Source organism: Jaculus jaculus, chromosome 1 (assembly GCF_020740685.1).
Source record: "Jaculus jaculus isolate mJacJac1 chromosome 1, mJacJac1.mat.Y.cur, whole genome shotgun sequence".
In the NCBI taxonomy this organism is placed as follows: Eukaryota; Metazoa; Chordata; class Mammalia; order Rodentia; family Dipodidae; genus Jaculus; species Jaculus jaculus.
In genome coordinates this window covers 241737173-241755127 of record NC_059102.1, presented here as the reverse complement: position 1 = coordinate 241755127, position 17955 = coordinate 241737173, and the positions used below count along the sequence as shown (strand labels likewise).

The 17955-nt window shown below is 46.8% G+C and overlaps 1 protein-coding gene across 1 annotated transcript; it reads right to left on the bottom strand.

The window, feature by feature from the left end:
- Positions 1-898: 898 nt before the first annotated feature.
- On the bottom strand, positions 899-17954 carry Coq9 (coenzyme Q9). The gene is made up of 9 exons (XM_004670723.2): positions 17833-17954; positions 15660-15825; positions 13847-13982; positions 6777-6919; positions 6448-6532; positions 4739-4843; positions 3414-3569; positions 3057-3110; positions 899-1915 (listed from the first exon to the last, which is right to left on the bottom strand). The coding sequence occupies exons 1-9, from the start codon at positions 17900-17902 to the stop codon at positions 1880-1882; spliced, it is 951 nt and encodes a 316-aa protein (XP_004670780.2). The 5' UTR covers positions 17903-17954; the 3' UTR covers positions 899-1879.
- Between the last annotated feature and the right edge of the window lies 1 nt (position 17955).

Genomic DNA, 17955 nt, shown 5'->3' with positions numbered 1-17955 from the left:
TGAGGCCTGGATAAACATACGCACATAGGAATACAATGAAGCCTTTGAAAAGAATAAAGTTGTGTATCTGTAAGACAACTAAAGTATATTTAGCAACGTATGTTTGAACAGCAGACACACATCCTTTCCCTTCCATCCTGGAGTGTATGATGCAGTTTTCTGAAAACTGCTGGCAACAAGACATGATGCTCTTGACGTCTACAGACCTGTGTAGTTACACCTGAAGGTAGGTTTAAATGGGCCTCAAAAAAGTGGCAGCTGTTCACAGAAAAAAAAGCCCTTTAAATAGAACCCAGCAGGAGGTACATTTAGGGGGGCAAAAAAGTAACCAGAGAATAGTTTGCTTTAACAAGGAGTGACATCTCTTCCTGAGACCAGAGAAAGGGCGCTGAGGGAGGGGACTTGCTGCACAGCCTGCACCACCGCAGTAAATTAGGAATCAGACTCGTCTGCGAGTGTGAAAGGGATGCTGAGAAGGATCAAGGGGAGAATGCAGTGAAAAGTGGAATAGCTACAGCAGTAACTTCATGGGATGTCAAGAGGCACAAAGAACCCGAGGCACATGAAGGGCCTAGTGGATAAGATCTAGGACTCAACTTCCCCTTCGGCAAAGCAAAAGACTGCACTAACTGTATGTGCAAAGGAAGCCCATCCAGTGAGACTATGAAAGCCAAGGACTATCCTGAAGTGCAGTCACAGACAAGGGAGCTAATGGCCTGAGGAAAGGTGTGAGCTTCATTTGACTGATGGGACAACCTGGGCCAACACAGAGTTGGGATTGTTCTGATATTAGCCAGGGTAAGGGCCAGAGCTTAGGTTCCCTGGCTGCTAGGAAAGCCTCTTCCACACTACTGGGGTCTTGGATACCTGTGGGCTAGATGGAAACTATACAACAGGAAACTGCTTCAAACATATTTATTATCTTTACAGATTCCAAATACACTAATGATCCTGCAATGCATGCTGGTGTACATGGTGGCAGGTCTGGGTTACACCTCTGGCCAGATTGTGCATGACTGTCCAGAAGGCTCCTGCCTCACACAAGGCAGCTTTCAGAAGGGATCCACAGGAGCAGCATCTCAGGACCATGACAGTGGCAGGAATGCCTCTACCTCTGTGTGCACATCCCTGTGACAGCTGTGGATGAGCTGACACCTTGTGGGGGCTGCAGACCATGACAGTGGTTTAGGAGTCCCCCAGAGTATTTCTTGAGGTTAAATTTTTTTTTCTTCCTTTGGAGACGGTGTCACTACATAGCTCATGCAGGCCTAGAATTCACCATGTAGCCCAAGCAGGCCTTGAACTCTGAATCCTGCTGTGGCTGGGAATATAGGCATGTGTACAGCCAGTTTCCCAGAGAGCTTTTTTAAGGTCCAAACATGATCAAAATGCCTGTGAGAAGAACATGGCATGGTTACAACTAAGTTTATGTGGCATGAATGCCTGGATCAAAGTTTCATTTTCTTTTTTGGTTTTTCAAAGTGGGGTCTCACTGTAGACCAGGCTGACCTAGAATTCATTATGTAGTCTCAGGGTGGCCTTGAACTCACAGCAATCTTTCTACCTCTGCCTCCCAAGTGCTGGGATGAAAGGTGTGCAACACCATGCCTGGCCTACAAAGTCTCATTTTTTAATCACACAGTTTCAATGCAGAAAGGCACCAGGAGGCCAGGACTAGTCTAGGAACTGATGAACTGGCCCAATCCCAGGTCAGAACAGTATCAGGTACCCTGAAGTTTCAAGTCCTGTGGCAGTAGTAGTGACTCTGAAGTTCTTCAGCAGGTTCTCATTAGCATCCTGTTCTGTGGATGGCACATCTTACTTGTCAAGGTCTTTAAATCTGCTGCTCCTTCCAGGCATGTGGGTTCACTCCTTCTTCTCACCGGCGCTGGTTTAGACCAGTCAAGTTCTTGAGCTAACACAAGGATGGAAACAGAGAGTGGTGAAGCCTTGCCCTGCCTCTAGTACAATGGGAAAGAATGGGGTTTTTCAATGCAGCAGGAACAGCTATGACATAGATTTGAAATACTGGGGGTTCAGAGTTAGAGATTTATCTTCTTTTAGGTTTTTTTTTTTTTTTTTTTTTTTTTTTGCTTGTTTTTGATTTTTCAAGGTAGGGTTTCACTCTAGGCCAGGCTGTCCTCGAATTCATTATGTAGACTCAGGGTGGTCCTGAACTTGCAGCAATCCTCCTACCTCTGCCTCGTGAGTGCTAGGATTAAAGGCATGTGCCACCATGCGCAGCATTTTTTTTTTTTTAATCTTTTGTTTTTTTCGAGGTAGGGTCTCACTCTAGCCCAGGCTGACCACGAACTCACAGTGATCCTCCTACCTCTGCCTCCCTATTGTTGGGATTAAAGACATATTCCACCACATCTGGCATGATATTCTTATTTCGATATATGGGCCTCCAGCCACTGCAATTGAAATCCAGGTGCTTGAGTCACCTTGTGTGCATGTGTGACCTTGCTCATGCATCACCTTGCGCATCTAGCTTACATAGGATCTGGGGAGTTGAACATGGGTCCTCAGGCTTCACAGGCAAGCACCTTAACTGCTAAGCCATCTCTTCAGCCCAATCTGGAACTTTTGATTCTCCTGCCTCAGCCTCCTGAGTGCTGGAGTTACAGGTATGCACTCAACTTTGCTCTAGTGATATTTCTTGGGAGTTGTTTTTTAGAAATATATTTTTATTTATTTATGAGAGAGAGAGAGTGGATGTGCCAGGGTGTCTTGCTATTGAAAATAAACTCCAGATGCATGTGCCACATTGTGCATTAGATTTTACATGGGTTCTGGGGACTCAAAACCAGACTGTTAGGCTTTGCAAGCAAGTGCCTTAAACTGCTGAGCTATCTCCCCAGCCCTAGTAATATTTCTTGATGGCAGTGAAAAAGCAAGAGATGAGGCATAAGACACAAACACTGACAAATAGTGTCAGTCTTATTGTCTTATTGTTTAACTTTCAGTTTAAGGCTGCAAAGCTAAGTAGGGCCAGTAACGCCTGTTATAAACAGCACAGGGGCTGAGTGGGATGGAGGCTGGGCAGTACTCACCGTGACTGCTGCACCCATGAGTCCTTGGACCAGTGCTTCTCCAGTGGACTTTACCTAGAAGGAGTGTGGGTCAGGTTCCCTTAAAACCACAGTATGAGCTCAAAGGTAGGACAGATAGGACAATTCAGGACACTTATGAGCCCAGTACAGCCAAGATGTCCCACGTACCAGAAAAGAGCCTATGGACTGCACAATCACAAATCAGCAGAGCATGGCTCATAGACTGGGGCTGGCATAAACCACCCACTCACCCTGGGAAGGCCTTTGGGACTGTGAGCTCAGGCCAACGGGAAGCAAGAGCCAAGTGACCAGGTGTGCCTAGTGAAAAGGATTCCCAAATGGCCAGTACCCAACTACCTGCTTGGCAGTGTGGCCCATGTTCATTGCGTCATTAATCCGGTTTTCCAGGAAGCGCCAAGTGTCCTCGAAGTCTGGAGATGAGTCCTGCATCATCACCAGCTCTGTTGTATTGTAGATGCCAGCCAGCACAGCACGGCGGGTATACCAGTTAAACTGCAAAGAAACCCACCCAGGAAGGGTTTCACTGCTCTGGCTAGGGAAGTCTGGGGGTTTTTCCAACTCAAGGCCTTTAGGGACTCAGACTCCCTTCTCATTTCGTCTCTCCCTCACCAGTACATATGGTCCTTTGAACACTATTTCTGTCCTGAACTTGGCTGGGTACCAGAACTAACCAACCTCTTAGTATTGAGAAGAAGCAGGTCCAAATTAAGTGCCAGCAACCAGAATGTCTGGTTAGCATCTCAAGTGATTTGACTGGTGAAATTCCTAACACTGAGTTCTGTAGAGGTTCCGTGATCAGCCAGTTGTGACCAAACCTTAGTGTGCTCATTACAGAGTGAAGGCTGAGGCAGAACAGGTTACAACACCTGGGCAAAACTGAGAGTTCAAGTCCCCAAAGACTTCTCCCAGCTCTTGGTAACTACTCTTCAGAGGACCAGCTCAGCTGCTTGGTGTTTTATTTCTTTAATTTCTTTGCTTTCTAATTTTGTTTTCCTACTATCTCTGCTGGTGGTATATTCCCACATGGAGGAAGTTTATTAAAGCACTTTGTTATAAATGTGGTGGGAGTATCTGTGTACCTCCTCATCCTGGATTCCACAAAATACCATCACATTTTAATTTCCGTTGTGAAGGTGTACTTTGTTTCGTTTATTTCCCACCAGAAATATGGTAACATTAACAAGTCAGATTCTTTCCTTGTGCCTGTTTAAATGGGGTTATTGATCTCTTAGCAAAGCAGGCCAACAGAGATAGAAGAAGGCTGTGCCTTTTTAAAGCAGTGGGTGTTCCTTGGCATTTTTCTTCTCTTCAGTCTTAGTAAAGGCAAGACAATGAGGTATTCTGATGCAGAATGTATGTCTTAGGAGGCCGAAGGGAAATGGTTATAAAACAGTAGCCAATCATAAGGCCCTCTGAGGCCTGTGCTGCCTCTGTAGGTGGGAAGGAATAATCACTGGCTCATGTTCGAATGCCCGTCTCTAACTCAAGATGACCTACATGCCACTATGGCTTACAGAGGGATCTTCCTACTATCTTAGATGGGAATGACACTGCAGGCCCTCCTACAATCTGAAGAAATCAAAGACATTTCACAAACATCTTCAAGAAATGCCTGACCCATGCCTTTCCCAGGGGCCTGTGGGCCTAGAGAAAACACTCACGTCAGTGGACTGGTCCCCAGCATAATGCCACATGTCATCCACCATGCTGGTGAGCAGGTTCAGGCTGGGTGGGATGTTGTGAGGGAGCAGGAGGATGCTGAGGGCCTGCGGAGAGAATGACAAAGGAGTAGGTACCACCAGTAAGAGCAACACACAGTGGGGATGAGAGGAGGATCCAACTGTAATACTTTGAGACCCACCACCTCTACCTACTGGTGGAAGCTCTTGGTGGCAACTAGAAACCCTGACTATAGGTGATGGGGGCCAGGGCCATGTTTTTTTTCCCTAAGCTGGCCTAGTCATATTCTCCAGCCCAAACACTTGCAATTGGGAATACAGATAGCTGAAGAGGTTAGCCTGGTCTAAGAGACCTGTGAGCAAGGATAGGGTGGGCACCCCATTCTGTCCCAGAGTTAGAAAAAGAAGGGTGGGAAAATCAAAGGTAAGGAAGTCTGAGGTGATTCAGGGCCATATGCAAGGCCATGCCAGTGGCCAGCAGCACCCTGACCTTGATATGCCACTGAAGCATCACAATACATTCCTCCCTATTGCTTTGCTTCACTCCAGTTGACTCCTGTTTCTAGAAAGAGAAACTTGACTTCAACTGATACTGGTGGGGGCACCAACCAGACAACCTCCTTTAACAGACACCAGGTCCTCCTGGCCTGACTAGAGAAGCTCTGGCCACTTTGCCAACTCCACAATTTTCCACCTGTGGCAGAGGACCTGTCTTCATCAGCAAAGCACCCAGGGAGGAAGGACTATGCTGACCCAGGTGGGCAGCTGACAGCCACCACTCCACTGCCACAGAAAGACACAGGGCAGGCCTGACTCAGCTATCGCCTCTTCACACCCATTCGGGGCTCAGTATACCATGGTGCTTAAATGTCCATCAACTGGATGACTTCCAGCTGAACAGAGGATGCCAAAGGCTTGAGTCTTTCTCATTTCTGATGTGTTTTGACTTTAGTTTCTTAACTCAAAATGGCTCATGCTGTGATATGATTTGAAAGAAGAAATAGAAAGTTTCGGGGCTGGAGAGATGGCTCAGTGGTTAAAGGTGCTTGCTTTCAAAGCCCGAAAGCCTGGGTTCTATTCTCCAGTACCCAATAAAGCCAGATGCACAAAATGGCACATGCATCTGAAGTTCATTTACAGTACCAAGAGGCCCTGACACTCCCATTGTCTCTCTCTCCCCACCCCCAATTTTCCCCGTTTCTCCTCGCAAATAAATAAAAGAAAGTTTCAGAAAAACCCTTGGGAAGAAAGCTCCTTTCCCCAAACATTATACTGACAATTCAAGAAGACCCACTCCTCAAGATCTAAAACACAACAGGACATTTATTGAAGCCATAATAGCCAATAAAATTTTCTGACTGCTGTGACCTCTTTCATGGATTCTTCCTTGTTGAAGAACTGGTGGCACAGTCAGGCCACTGTGTCCACCCAGTGATATGAGTCAGTAAGCAGGGCCACTCCTAGCCCTATGAGCTGAGACTCAGATGGCTGACTTGGTCTCTTTGGCACTCCCTAGCAGGAAACCTAGCTCTGCCAAGTGTACTAAGCCTTTTTGGGGGGGGGGGTCTATGGGGAAGACTAATGAACTAACTTCTCAGCAGTGTGCAAGTCCTCCAAGTGCAGGTGTGAGATTGCTACTAGTGATAGGTTATTGCTACTGCTGCTGTGGGGCCTGGATTTGGACTCTGTACCCGGGGCCAGTGCTCAATGTACGGGATCAGCATTCTCAGTCTGGTTTCCACTGCATCCCTCAGGAACTGGTCTGTCTTCCTCTTCCTGGAAGAGGGAAAAGAAAACATTGTTTCTCTGGGTCAAAGGTAGGGGCCTGGGGCCACTCTGCTTACCCAGCCCTAGGAGGAGGGTCCCCCTTAGCTCCTGAGTTTCAGTCCTGTCCAAGCAGAAGGGCTGTTAGCACTACTGTCTTATGGCTGTGTTTGGGTAGGTTTCCTGGGGACAGGTGGTAGGGTTTGAGCCCCCCATTTTTCACTGCCATACTGAGCAATAATGCCATGGGACTTACTCTGCCTGGCCCAGCTGCACCAGCTTCTGCTCCTCTTCTAGCACGTGGGTGAGGCGAGCATTGCACTGGCTCACAAAGTGCAGTATCAGCTCACTGCCGTCACTCCCAAACATGTTGGCTGCTGCACTGGAGAGACCCAGAGACTGCAGAAGGGAGAGGGAAAGCAACTAAGTGTGGGTGGGTTAGTGCACTGCAGGTTCACAGCACGCTCATCATGAACGCTGCTTTGCTTAGCATGGCTGCATCTGCAGTGGCACCCACATGCCAAGCCCATGTGATTTTGGTAAAGTTCATCACTATTGGTCCTCCCTGCCCCAGTAAGGCCCCTGGCATGTGCAAATCACAGCTAGCTTAGAGATGGGCACACAACCAAACACAGGCCTTGAGTCCACCTCAGGACTTTTCCTGCATGGGTACCCCCATTCTGCCATGGAGTCCCAGAGACAACAACAAATCAAAGGCAATAGAAACTGTTCCAGCATCTTAGTCTAAGAATTCTAGCCCAAGGCTCTTTCCAGACATTTCTGTCATTAAATGAGAAAACACATCTCCATTCTAACATATAGTTCAGTTCTGGCACGGAAACCCAAGCCTAACTAATACCACAGGGGCTAGGTTGGGTGGTAGGGAGACTTAACTCCCTTCCTGACCCATTCCCTTCACCTAGATGTCCTGCAAATTAGGTCTGTGTGCATGTGTGGTGCTGGGGCTTAAGCCTAGGGTCTGGCTCATACTAGGCAAGTCCTCTTCTCACTGAGCTACATCCTCAACCTCTGCTTCCGTGTAACACACAGCTTTCCTTAATCGTCAAGGGGTCAGACAGGTCAGGAGCACCCTTTGCTAGTCCTAATCCACCAATGACTATCTACTGGAGACAGAGTCCTGATGGCAACAGGAACAGAAGAAAAGAAAGGAACAAAAATACATCAAATATGACTTTCTCCTGCCGGCTAGGGAAGCTATTCTGGAGGATGGTATGGCCTTTATGGAGGCCAGATGCAGCACTGACATGAATGGTAGTTGCAGGCTCACTGTAGGCCTTGCTCACTACACACAGCCACATTATACTGCACAGCAACTTTATCTGTGAGCAAGCTGCCATATTTTAGATGAGGAAACTAAGGCCTAAAGCTCTGACCCAAAGGCTACACTGCCTCCAATGAACAACCTCAAAGACATATATACTTTCTGGACCAGTTATTGGTCACTGTTTTGAAGCTCCAAACCTGCCTTTCAGATTCAGACTGTGAGGCAGGCTCTGTGACTGCACACTACTTGGGCCACCAGGCTCCTAAGCAGGCTAAGTGAGAAGGGACTGGCTCCTTCCTATCTGTTCAAGTCCCCAGGAGCAGCATCCCAGCAAACTTCTGTACCCCAGCAGCAGTAGCTGAGTCTATCTGCAATTTTCCAAACATCTGCAGAACAAGTTTTACTGAGCCACCATCCTGTCCCTGCCCTACCAACTTCCCCTATCCCAAGTTGGTGGCAGCCCTAAAGGACCCTCCCCTTAAAGGTATGGACAACAGCACTGGCAGAGTAGTGCCTTATCCTCAGAGCTCCACGATTCCTCAACCTGGGGACTCTCCTCCAAAAATTTAGCTTTAGTAATTCCAAATCCTCCTTCAGTCTCCTGATGCCCGAGAGGGAGCTGCTTCCAGCAGGGCTACCCCCTCCAGAATTTTGCAAAGTTCTTTCAACTTTATACTGAATCAGCAAGTCTTTGTATTAAATGCTCTCTATCCCAGTAACTAGTTGTACCCTGACAACAATGAGTTATAGAACCCCTTGAAGTGCGACTCAACTTCGTGAAATCTATCCAAATAAACTAGTCAGAAAGGAACTTAAGTATGGTTTATAGGCAGCTTTTTAATACATAAAAACTGGAAGCATTCAAATGTTTATCAGGTAAGGCTACGTGAATTCTACATGTATGACTCAGCCGGTATGAAGGATAAGCAAAGTGTCAGCTAAGAGATTATGCGGAGGAGTTGGGGAAGAGATGGCTCAGCAGTGCTTGCTTACAAAGCCTGTCCACAGGGTTATGCATGTGCCATTCAGCAGCAGTGTCAAGAGATACTGGCATACCCAACATACATACATAGATGTGCATGCATACATACACACACACGAAAATAATTTTTTTAAAGAGATTATTCAGTTGAATCTGATTTACCCCCCGTCTTTGCCCTTAATGTTTAGGGCCAATCTTTTTGCCTGTTTTCCAGATCTTGTAACTCTTGTCTTTGAGAACTGTATGCCTTTGATTTTGCCTATCTTCTCCTTTATTTCCACCCCTGTACACACCATCCAGCAGTGTTAAGAAGAACGCAAAAAGAACACATAACACACAAAACGTGACTTAAAGGAGGGTCGGGGGATGCACTTGAGTGCTCCCTGAACTGACTGTACTGAGCTTTTATTCAGTTTCAGGCAGTCAAAGCTACGAGGAGTCCGAGCATAAAGACAACTCAGGAGTTCACATTACATTAGATCATGAGTTGTTTGTTTATGCTTATTACATCAGGACATCTTCAGAGAAGCTGTGAGTTTCTGCCTTAAAGAAGCTCCACCCAAGGTACATAGCCTTCTATGTCTTCAGGTTTAACCTGTGCAAAGATTACCCTTTTCCAATTAGTTTGATATCCACACGCCCTCACTTGTGCTCCTTCTCTCCTCAGGAGTGTGCAACCATGCTCAACTTCCATTCCTCCTCCCTTGAGACACAGCCTTCACAGTCTAAGACTTCTCCACTTTCTCCCTTCTACCCGTGTCTCAGGACACTCTCACTGATGTCTGACCTGGAACCCCAATAGCTGCTGCCACAGTAACCAATGGCTAGCTGGTTCTTGCTCCAGCATTAGGATGTCCTAATTTAGACCAGTTGATGGCTTACCCTAGTCTACCCATCCTTAAATGTTGTGGTTCCCTCCCTTTCTTTCTTTTCCTTCCTTCCTTCTTTCCTTTCCCCTGCCTACTCCCTCTCTCCCTTCTTCCCTCCCTCCCTCTCTCTCTTTCTTTGTCTCATTATGTATCCCAGGTGGGCCTTGACTTGCAGCAATCCTGCCTCAGCCTCCCAAGTGTTAGGACTAAGGCATGAACCACCATCACCCAACTGGGGTTTTCCCTTATCACTTCATACCTGTGCTCATGCATTCACATCTCAACTTCATTAAGATCCCACCATATACCCATACAGCAATTCTGGTGATGTCTCTTCAATCTCTCAGCTACGTACAATCTATTATCAACCCTACCCACTTGTCTGTTTCACTGCAGGGTTCTCAGGCAGACCACATCATCTCTCCCACCGACTCTCTTCACCTGATCCATTCCCACTTACCATGGTTTAGAAAGGTCAAAGTTGTGGCATGACTTCAGGACCTTGCATTGCCTGGCCTAAATCTTACTAATCTTGTCATTTCCTTCACTACTTGATTTCAAGATGCTTCTCTCAAAGCTGCCCAGGCTGCTTCTCTGTCCACTTAGCCATGCTTGAAGCCAACTTTTTCCTCAGTTCTCTGAGCAAATGTCTTCCTTAAGCCCATATTTGACCAGGTCCCTCCACTGTAGTCTAGTAGTATCTTTTCTTTTCTTTTTTTTTTTTTTTTGGTTTTTCGAGGTAAGGTCTCACTCTGGTCCAGGCTGACCTGGAATTAACTCTGTCATCTCAGGGTGGCCTTGAACTCATGGCAATCCTCCTACATCTGCCTCCCGAGTGCTGGGATTAAAGGCGTGTGCCACCATGCCCGGCTTATAGTAGTATCTTTTCTTAATGGCATATTTCAGATTTTAGAAGGATATATTGCATGTATTTAGCTAATGTTCCTAGGCTTGTGGGAAGCTGGGCTAGGAGGATTGCAAGTTCAGTATCTGCCTGAGAAGACTGCAGCCTAGAAGCTACCTCTGTGAGACACAATGAAGGAGAAGTGTCAGGGAAAGAAAAAAGGGACTCTATTCCAAAGGAAAGAGGAGAGCTTCAGAAATCTGCGAAAGGGGTGATGAGCCAGCTGAAAAGTACACAAGCAGAAGCACCAAAGAGAAGAAAGCCAAGGATTCGCCAACAAGGAGGGGAAGCAAAGGTCTTCAAATTTAAACCCGGCAGCCCTGGGGCCTGGGTCTGATTACCCAGTACCCACGTCAAGTACATCTGCAAAGTGATGCATGCATCTGAAGTTTACTCACCATGGCAGGAGGCCCTGGTGCACCCATATCTCCCCCCTTCTCAAAAAAAAATAAGTAAATAAAAATATATAAAAGAGAGACCGGCAGTCCTCCCCACATTGTCTGCTCCAGCTCTCAAAAGGCTCAAATCCAACTGTGTGTCCTGTTAAAACAATGACTTACATGGTGGGACAAGTCACCATTAGAAAATGATCTCCTAGCCAAGAGAGGGCTCAGATGTTGACAGGTCAGAAGTGCGTGTGGCAGACGAGCAGCCCAGGCAGTGAAGGGTGTAGGGAAAAGTAACCCACCCGTAGTTCTTGAGAGGAGACCTTATCAATGTGAATAGGTTGGTGCACATGTATGCCACACATATATACCACTGTGCACATGGCTTTATGTGGATGCTAGGGACTCAAGGCTAGGCCAACAGAGGCATCATAAGCAATCACCTTTAACTGCTAAGCCAACTTCCCAACCCAGAATCTGTGAACTACCTGACATCCACAGCCTCATCCATCAGTGGGGTGAAAAATGTTTAATGAGTACTGAAATCATGAGGACTGGCCACCTGTACAGGTCTTAGTGCTGTAGATGCTTTCTCCTCTCCAAAGGGTGGCAGAAGCTGTCCATCCCGCAGAGTGCAAAGCTTAGTGTATCCAGCAGAGGCCTTGGCACACTAAGAGGGGAAGCTGCTAAAGGAAGCCAGTAGGAGACATCAAACACTTGCTTAAACAGGCTCAGCACCAGCATCAATCATAGGAAAGACAAGCATCCACAAGTTCAACTGACAAAGGTGAGGAAGTACTACATTCAAACCTCAGCAAAGAAAAAACAGTGAGCATGACCACAACATCCTAGAACTCAGGAAAGAAACCAAATCTGGGGGCTGGAGAGATGGCTTAGTGGTTAAGGCCCTTGCCTGTGAAGCCTAAGAACCCAGGTTTGATTCCCCAGTACTTACGTAAGCCAGACACACAAGGTGGTGCATGCACCTCGAGTTTGTTTGCAGTGACTAGAGGCCCTGGCACGCTCATTCTATTTGCCTTTCCCTCCCCCCAAAGCAAATATTTTAATAATAATAAAAAAACAAGCCAGGCATGGTGGCACACGCCTTTTAATCCCAGTACCTGGAAGGCAAAGGTAGGAGGATTGCTGTGAGTTCAAGGCCATCTGAGAGTACATAGTGAATTCCAGGTCAAACGCTAGCTCGTAAAACCAAACAACAGAAAAGAAGAGAAATCAAATCTGGCTAGAGAGATGACTTAATGGTTAAAGGCACTTGTTTACAAAGCCTAATGGGCCTGGATTCAATTCCCCAGCGCCTATGTAAAGCTACATGCATGAAGTAGCGCAAGCATCTGGTGTTCCATTGCAGTGGCAAGAGAATCTAGAGCACGTGCTCGCTTGCTCGCTTGCACGTGCGCGCGCGCGCGCACACACACACACACAGCTTAGCAGTTAAGGTGTTGCCCTGCAAAGCCAAAGGACTCAGGTTGGATTCCCCAGGACTCACAAGCCTTGGTGCGCCCATTCTCTCTCTTTCTCTTTCTCTCTCTCTCAAATAAGTAAAATAAAAGAGGGCTTGGAGCTGGGCATGGTGGTGCACACCTTTAATCCCTGCACTAGGGAGGCAGAGTTAGGTGGACTGCTGTGAGTTTGAGGCCACCCTGAGACTACATAGTGAATTCCAGGTCAGCCTGGGCTAGAGAGCAAGATCCTACTTCAAGAAACCAAAAGAACAGAGCTGGAGAGATGGCTTAGCAGTTAAGGTTCATGCCTACAAAGTCTAAGACCCAGGTTCGATTCCCCAGGTCCCATAAAAGCCAGGTGCACATGGTGGTACATGAGTATGGAGTTCATTTGCAGTGGCTACAGGCCCTGGTATGACCATTCTTATTCTATCTCTAATAAATAAATAAAAATAAAATAAAAAATAAAAAAAGCCGGGTGTGGTGGCGCATGCCTTTAATCCTATCACTCAGGAGGCAGAGGTAGGAGGATCACTGAGGGTTTGAGGCCACCCTGAAACTACATGGTGAATTTTAGGTCAGCCTGAACAAGAGTGAGACCCTACCTTGAAAAACCAAAATGAAAGAAAGAAAGAAAGAAAGGAAGGAAGGAAGGAAGGAAGGAAGGAAGGAAGGAAGGAAGGAAGGAAGGAAGGAAGGAAGGAAGAAAGAAAGAAAGAAAGAAAGAAAGAAGGCTTGAAGAGATGATGGAAAGAATGTAAGAGCCAAAGGAAGGGTAGGACTGCTCACAATGCAATCTTCCACACACAAAATGGCTTGGGTATCCATGACCTAGCAATGCATGGTACTGCTTACACAGGACCCTCATAAAAGGAGGGGAAGATGACAACAGCAAAACAAAAGAGAGATTGAGAGTGGGAGGGGACATGATGGAGAGTGGATTCGTGAAGGGAATGTGGGGGAGGGGAGGGAATTATCATGGTTTATTGTCTGTAATTATGGATGTTGTTAATTAAAAAAAGTTTAAGGGCTGGAGAGATGGCTTAGCAGTTAAGCGCTGGCCGGTGAAGCCTAAGGACCCCAGTTCGAGGCTCGATTCTCCAGGACCCACTTGAGCCAGATGCACAAGGGGGCGCATGAGTCTGGAGTTCATTTGCAGTGGCTGGAAGCCCTGGCACATCTATTCTCTCTCCCTCTCTCTACCTGCCTCTTTCTCTCTCTGCCTGTCACTCTCAAATAAATAAATAAAAATAAATTAATTAATTAAATAAAAGCTTTAAAAAAAAGAGGGCTGGAGAGATGGCTCAGTGGTTAAGTATACTTCCCATAGCTGTGCAGGGTTCAGAACAGAGCTGCAAAAAAGCACCAGGCTCTCTGCTGCTGTGGTTGACTCCTGACTGGTTTGGGTTTGGCCACCCTACCCTCAGTGATACACACCTGGGCTCCTTCAGCAATGGCTTCTGCAGTCCAGCCATGGGCGGGCACGAACTCCAAGGCTGCTGTAAGGATACGGTGCTGCAGCTGCTCCTCACTCTCATAGTCCTCCTCCTCCTCACCGCTCTGGTCTGTGTACCTGAGACACAGGGACAGAGCCCAGCACACTTTAGCTCAGTCTATAGCCGGGCATGCAAAACAAGACCCACCAGAATTCTGGTTTCTTCTACACACATGGTGGTGGTGGGGAGGAATTGATTTGCTTTTGTGTCATGTCATAATGTACATTTTAATGCCTACAGGAAAGAAATCCCATCATCTCTCCCCCTCCCACAGTTAGAGGAGGGATCCAGTGACTTAAGATCTTATGATAAGATGGCAATGTTCCTGCAACATCTTGGGTTTCCTGCTTACAGCTCTGAGCACATTGTGCTGAAAGGTTTCCTTTATTTATATCTGTACCAGAATAGAACTCTAAGGGCTGGGGCACTGGTTATATTGTTCACAAGGTGTGACACGTGGTAGATACTAAAAAAACATTTGTTGAAGTCAAAAATATTTTACAGCTGGGGAGATGGCCCAGTAGTTAAAGGTGCTCGCTTGCAAAGCCTGCTGGCCCAGGTTCAATTCCCCAGTAACCATGCAAGCCAGATGCACAAAAGTGGGGTATGCATCTGGAGTTCATCTGCAGTAGCAGGAGGCCCAGGCCTACCCATTGATTCTGTCTCTTCCTCAAATAATTCTCTTTTAAAGTATTTTAGCTGAGTGTGTCAGTGCAGGCCTATAATTCCAGGACTCCAGAGGCTGAGACAGGTTCAAGAGTTCAAAGCAGGCTGGGTGTGATGGCACAGGTCTTTAATCCCGGCACTGGTATGGCAGAGGTAGAAGGATTGCAGTGAGTTTGAGGCCACCCTGAGACTACACAGTGAATTCCAGGTCAGTCTGGGTTAGAGTGAGACCCTACCTCAAAAAAACAGCAACAAAAAAAAAACACAAACAAACAGGGTGCTACAGCTCACACCTTTAATTCTTTTTTGGGGGGGCTTTCAAGGTAGACTTTCACTTTAGCTCAGGCTGACCTGGAATTTACTATGGAGTCTCAGGGTGGCCTCAAACTCATGGTGATCCTCCTACCTCTGCCTCCCAAGTACTGGGATTAAAAGTGTGTGCCTCCACATCTGACTTTAATTCTGCCACTAGGCAGGTTGAGGTAGGAGGATTGTAGTGAGTTCCAGGTCAGCCTGGGCTAGACTGTCTCAAAAAAAAAAAAACAAAAACAAAAAAAAAACAAAGGGGTTGGAGAGATGGCTTAGTGGTTAAAGCAATTGCCTGTGAAACCTAAGGACCCAGTCTCAATTCCCCAGTACCCACATGAGCCAGATACACAAGGTAGTACATGCGTCTGGAGTTCATTTGCAGTGGCTAGAGGCCCTGGTGTGTCCATTCTCTGTCTCTGTTTTTCTCTCTCCCTCTCTCTCAAATAAGGAAATAAATTTAAAAAATTTAAAAATAAAACAATACCCAAAAGTACATTAGGAGACTAGCAGAAATTAATGAACACTCTTAAGTTTATGTTGAGAAATATTTTCAATTTCCAGTGGCAGATTAACAATAACAACAAAAAAAAATGGAAATGTAAATTATCATTACCTTTCTGGAAGGAAAGTTTTCCCTTCATATAACTGAACTTTAAATGTGCTTAACTTTTGCCTCAATGCTCTCACACATTTGTAGCCCACACTGACCTTGAACTTGTGATCTTCCTCCCTATTTCCTGAGTGGCCAGAAATGGGAGGATCAGGGCTCTAGTGCCTACCTGGGAGGCGGACGATGAGACTCTGAACCAGGTATTTCTGCCTCCTGTGTCTCAGAATGCTTCTGAGAAAAAGATGGGGGTGGCTTCTGCTTCTGCTCTTCTGAAAGCCTGAGCCCCACAGAAGTGTGGAAGGAACGTGGTGCCAGGGGCGTTCGGCAGCGGGACGCTGAAATAGGAACCAGGCTGTCAGTCAGGGACATTCACTAGAGAAGACTCTGAGACTCAAGAGTGATAAAAAGATCAGGGGGAGGAAATATAAGGCAGAGGAATCTCTAGAGCCATTTATCCAAGTGTAGGGTTCCCCACAAAAACCTTGGGTAAGCTGGAAACCTTGAGACACAAAGTAAGCCAGAGCACAGAAGCTGTACCTAGCATCTCTGCCTGCTTCTACCATTTGTCAGCTGTGTGGAGTGGGCAAAACATTTCCCTCAATGTGAAGGTTTTGAAATTTGCAAATCTCCACTTGCTCAAGGAGAAAGTTAAAGGCCCACACAAAAAGTGAAAGTGACTTGAAAATGCTGCACATATATAGTTATGGTGACAACACTGGAGTAGTAATTAGGTCTTATTATTTTCTCCCCAAATATTTATTTTGCAATTCTGCTTAGTATATTTTGAAAAGGTTAGCACGTATTGTTCCAGGTACAATGGATCATGCCTGTAATCCCAGCACTTGAGAGGCAGAAGGATCACATCAAGTTGGAGGCGAGCCTTGGTCTACATAGAGTTCCAAGTCCGTCAGGGATACAGTGAAACTCTCAACAAAACATAACAAAAACAACCCAAATTTCTTTTGCAGCAGTCTTCCCATGTAGCCCAGGATGGCCTCAAACTAGGGAGGCTGAGGCTGGAAGATCACACATTCAAGGCCTGCCTGGATCACACAGCAAACTCAAAACCAGCTTAGGCAATTTAGAGACAAGTCTCAAAAATTTGTAAGAAAACTGGAATTTGAGGGGGTGGGTGGGATTGCAGATGTAGCTTAGTTGTAAAGCACCTGTATAGTACTGAAGGAGGGAAAAGCACAGTTGTTTCATTGATGGATATGCAATGAATATTCTTGAACAAACCTTTTTGTAGATATGCCTTCATTGCTTTAGGGAAAGTACTAAACAGTGGATTTTCTGGGTCCATGGGGACACTTTTCCTAAATGTGTTTAGTCTGAAATGTTGTATAAAAGTGACCAGAAAAAGGCATTTGGTGCCGGGCATAATGGTGCACGCCTTTAATCCCAGCACTTGGGAGGCGGAGGCCGGAGGGTTGCAGTGAGTTCGAGACTACCCTGAGACTACACAGTGAATTCCGGGTCAGCCTGGGCTACAGTGAGACCCTACCTCGAAAAAACAAAAACAAAAACAAACAAACAAAAAAAAGCATTACAAAAGTCTGTTAGTCAAAGTGAAGATTTTAAACGAAAAGAATGTGTCAAAACAGTAGTACATTAGTATATGCAGAAAACAATGCAAATACTAAATTTCAAAGTGGGGGAAATTTCCCCCAAAGCATTGCTGTGGGAAGTCCACAGCTCGTGGGAAGATTTTAGGTGAAATGCAAGAGAATATTTCATTAGCTGTATGTCTGTTAATGTGTCAGTGTGTAATAATTAATCTATTTGCGGAAGGTGATTTTCGCTTCCCCATTTATGACAGTGTACAAAGTTTCCTCCAAGTAACTAGTTTTAGGATAACCAGTTGTAGAAATAATACTGAGCATACAGAGGCAAAGTCGGTAAGAGAACATCACTGATCCGGAGTTTTGGGGAAAACAACTGACTTTTGGGAGAGAGAACGGAGTTGGACGCTGTCTGTGGCTGGTTCCATCTGTCTCTCCAGTTGATCAACGTACAGGGCCAATGGCAATGGAGTTGAGAAATGGGTCTGTGACTGCTAGTTCAGCAATCGACCAGCTGTGACCTTGGGCATGCCCGGCTCTCTAGGAAACCGCGGCGGTGACAGGCCCAGTCCCGCTGCCCTCGCCCCTCACAGCTCCAGCCTGGAGCCCGAAGCCCGCTCTGCGTTTCTTTCAAGCACACGACCCCGCGCCGGTGCCCTTCACCTCACCTTGCTCACGGAACCTCCACGACGCCCTCTGTCTCCCCACACCCAGCCCAGGTCGGCGGCCCGGCTCCCGTTCCCAGCTCTTCCCCGCTCCCCGGCTCCGCCGCCCCCTCACCGGGCAGGCACCGCAGCTGCAGAAACCTCCAGCCCGCCCGGCCCAGCAAACCAGACACCGTCGCCGCCATCTTGGAAGCGGGCACGCACTCGGACGACGGCGACGCGACGGGTAGCGTCAGGA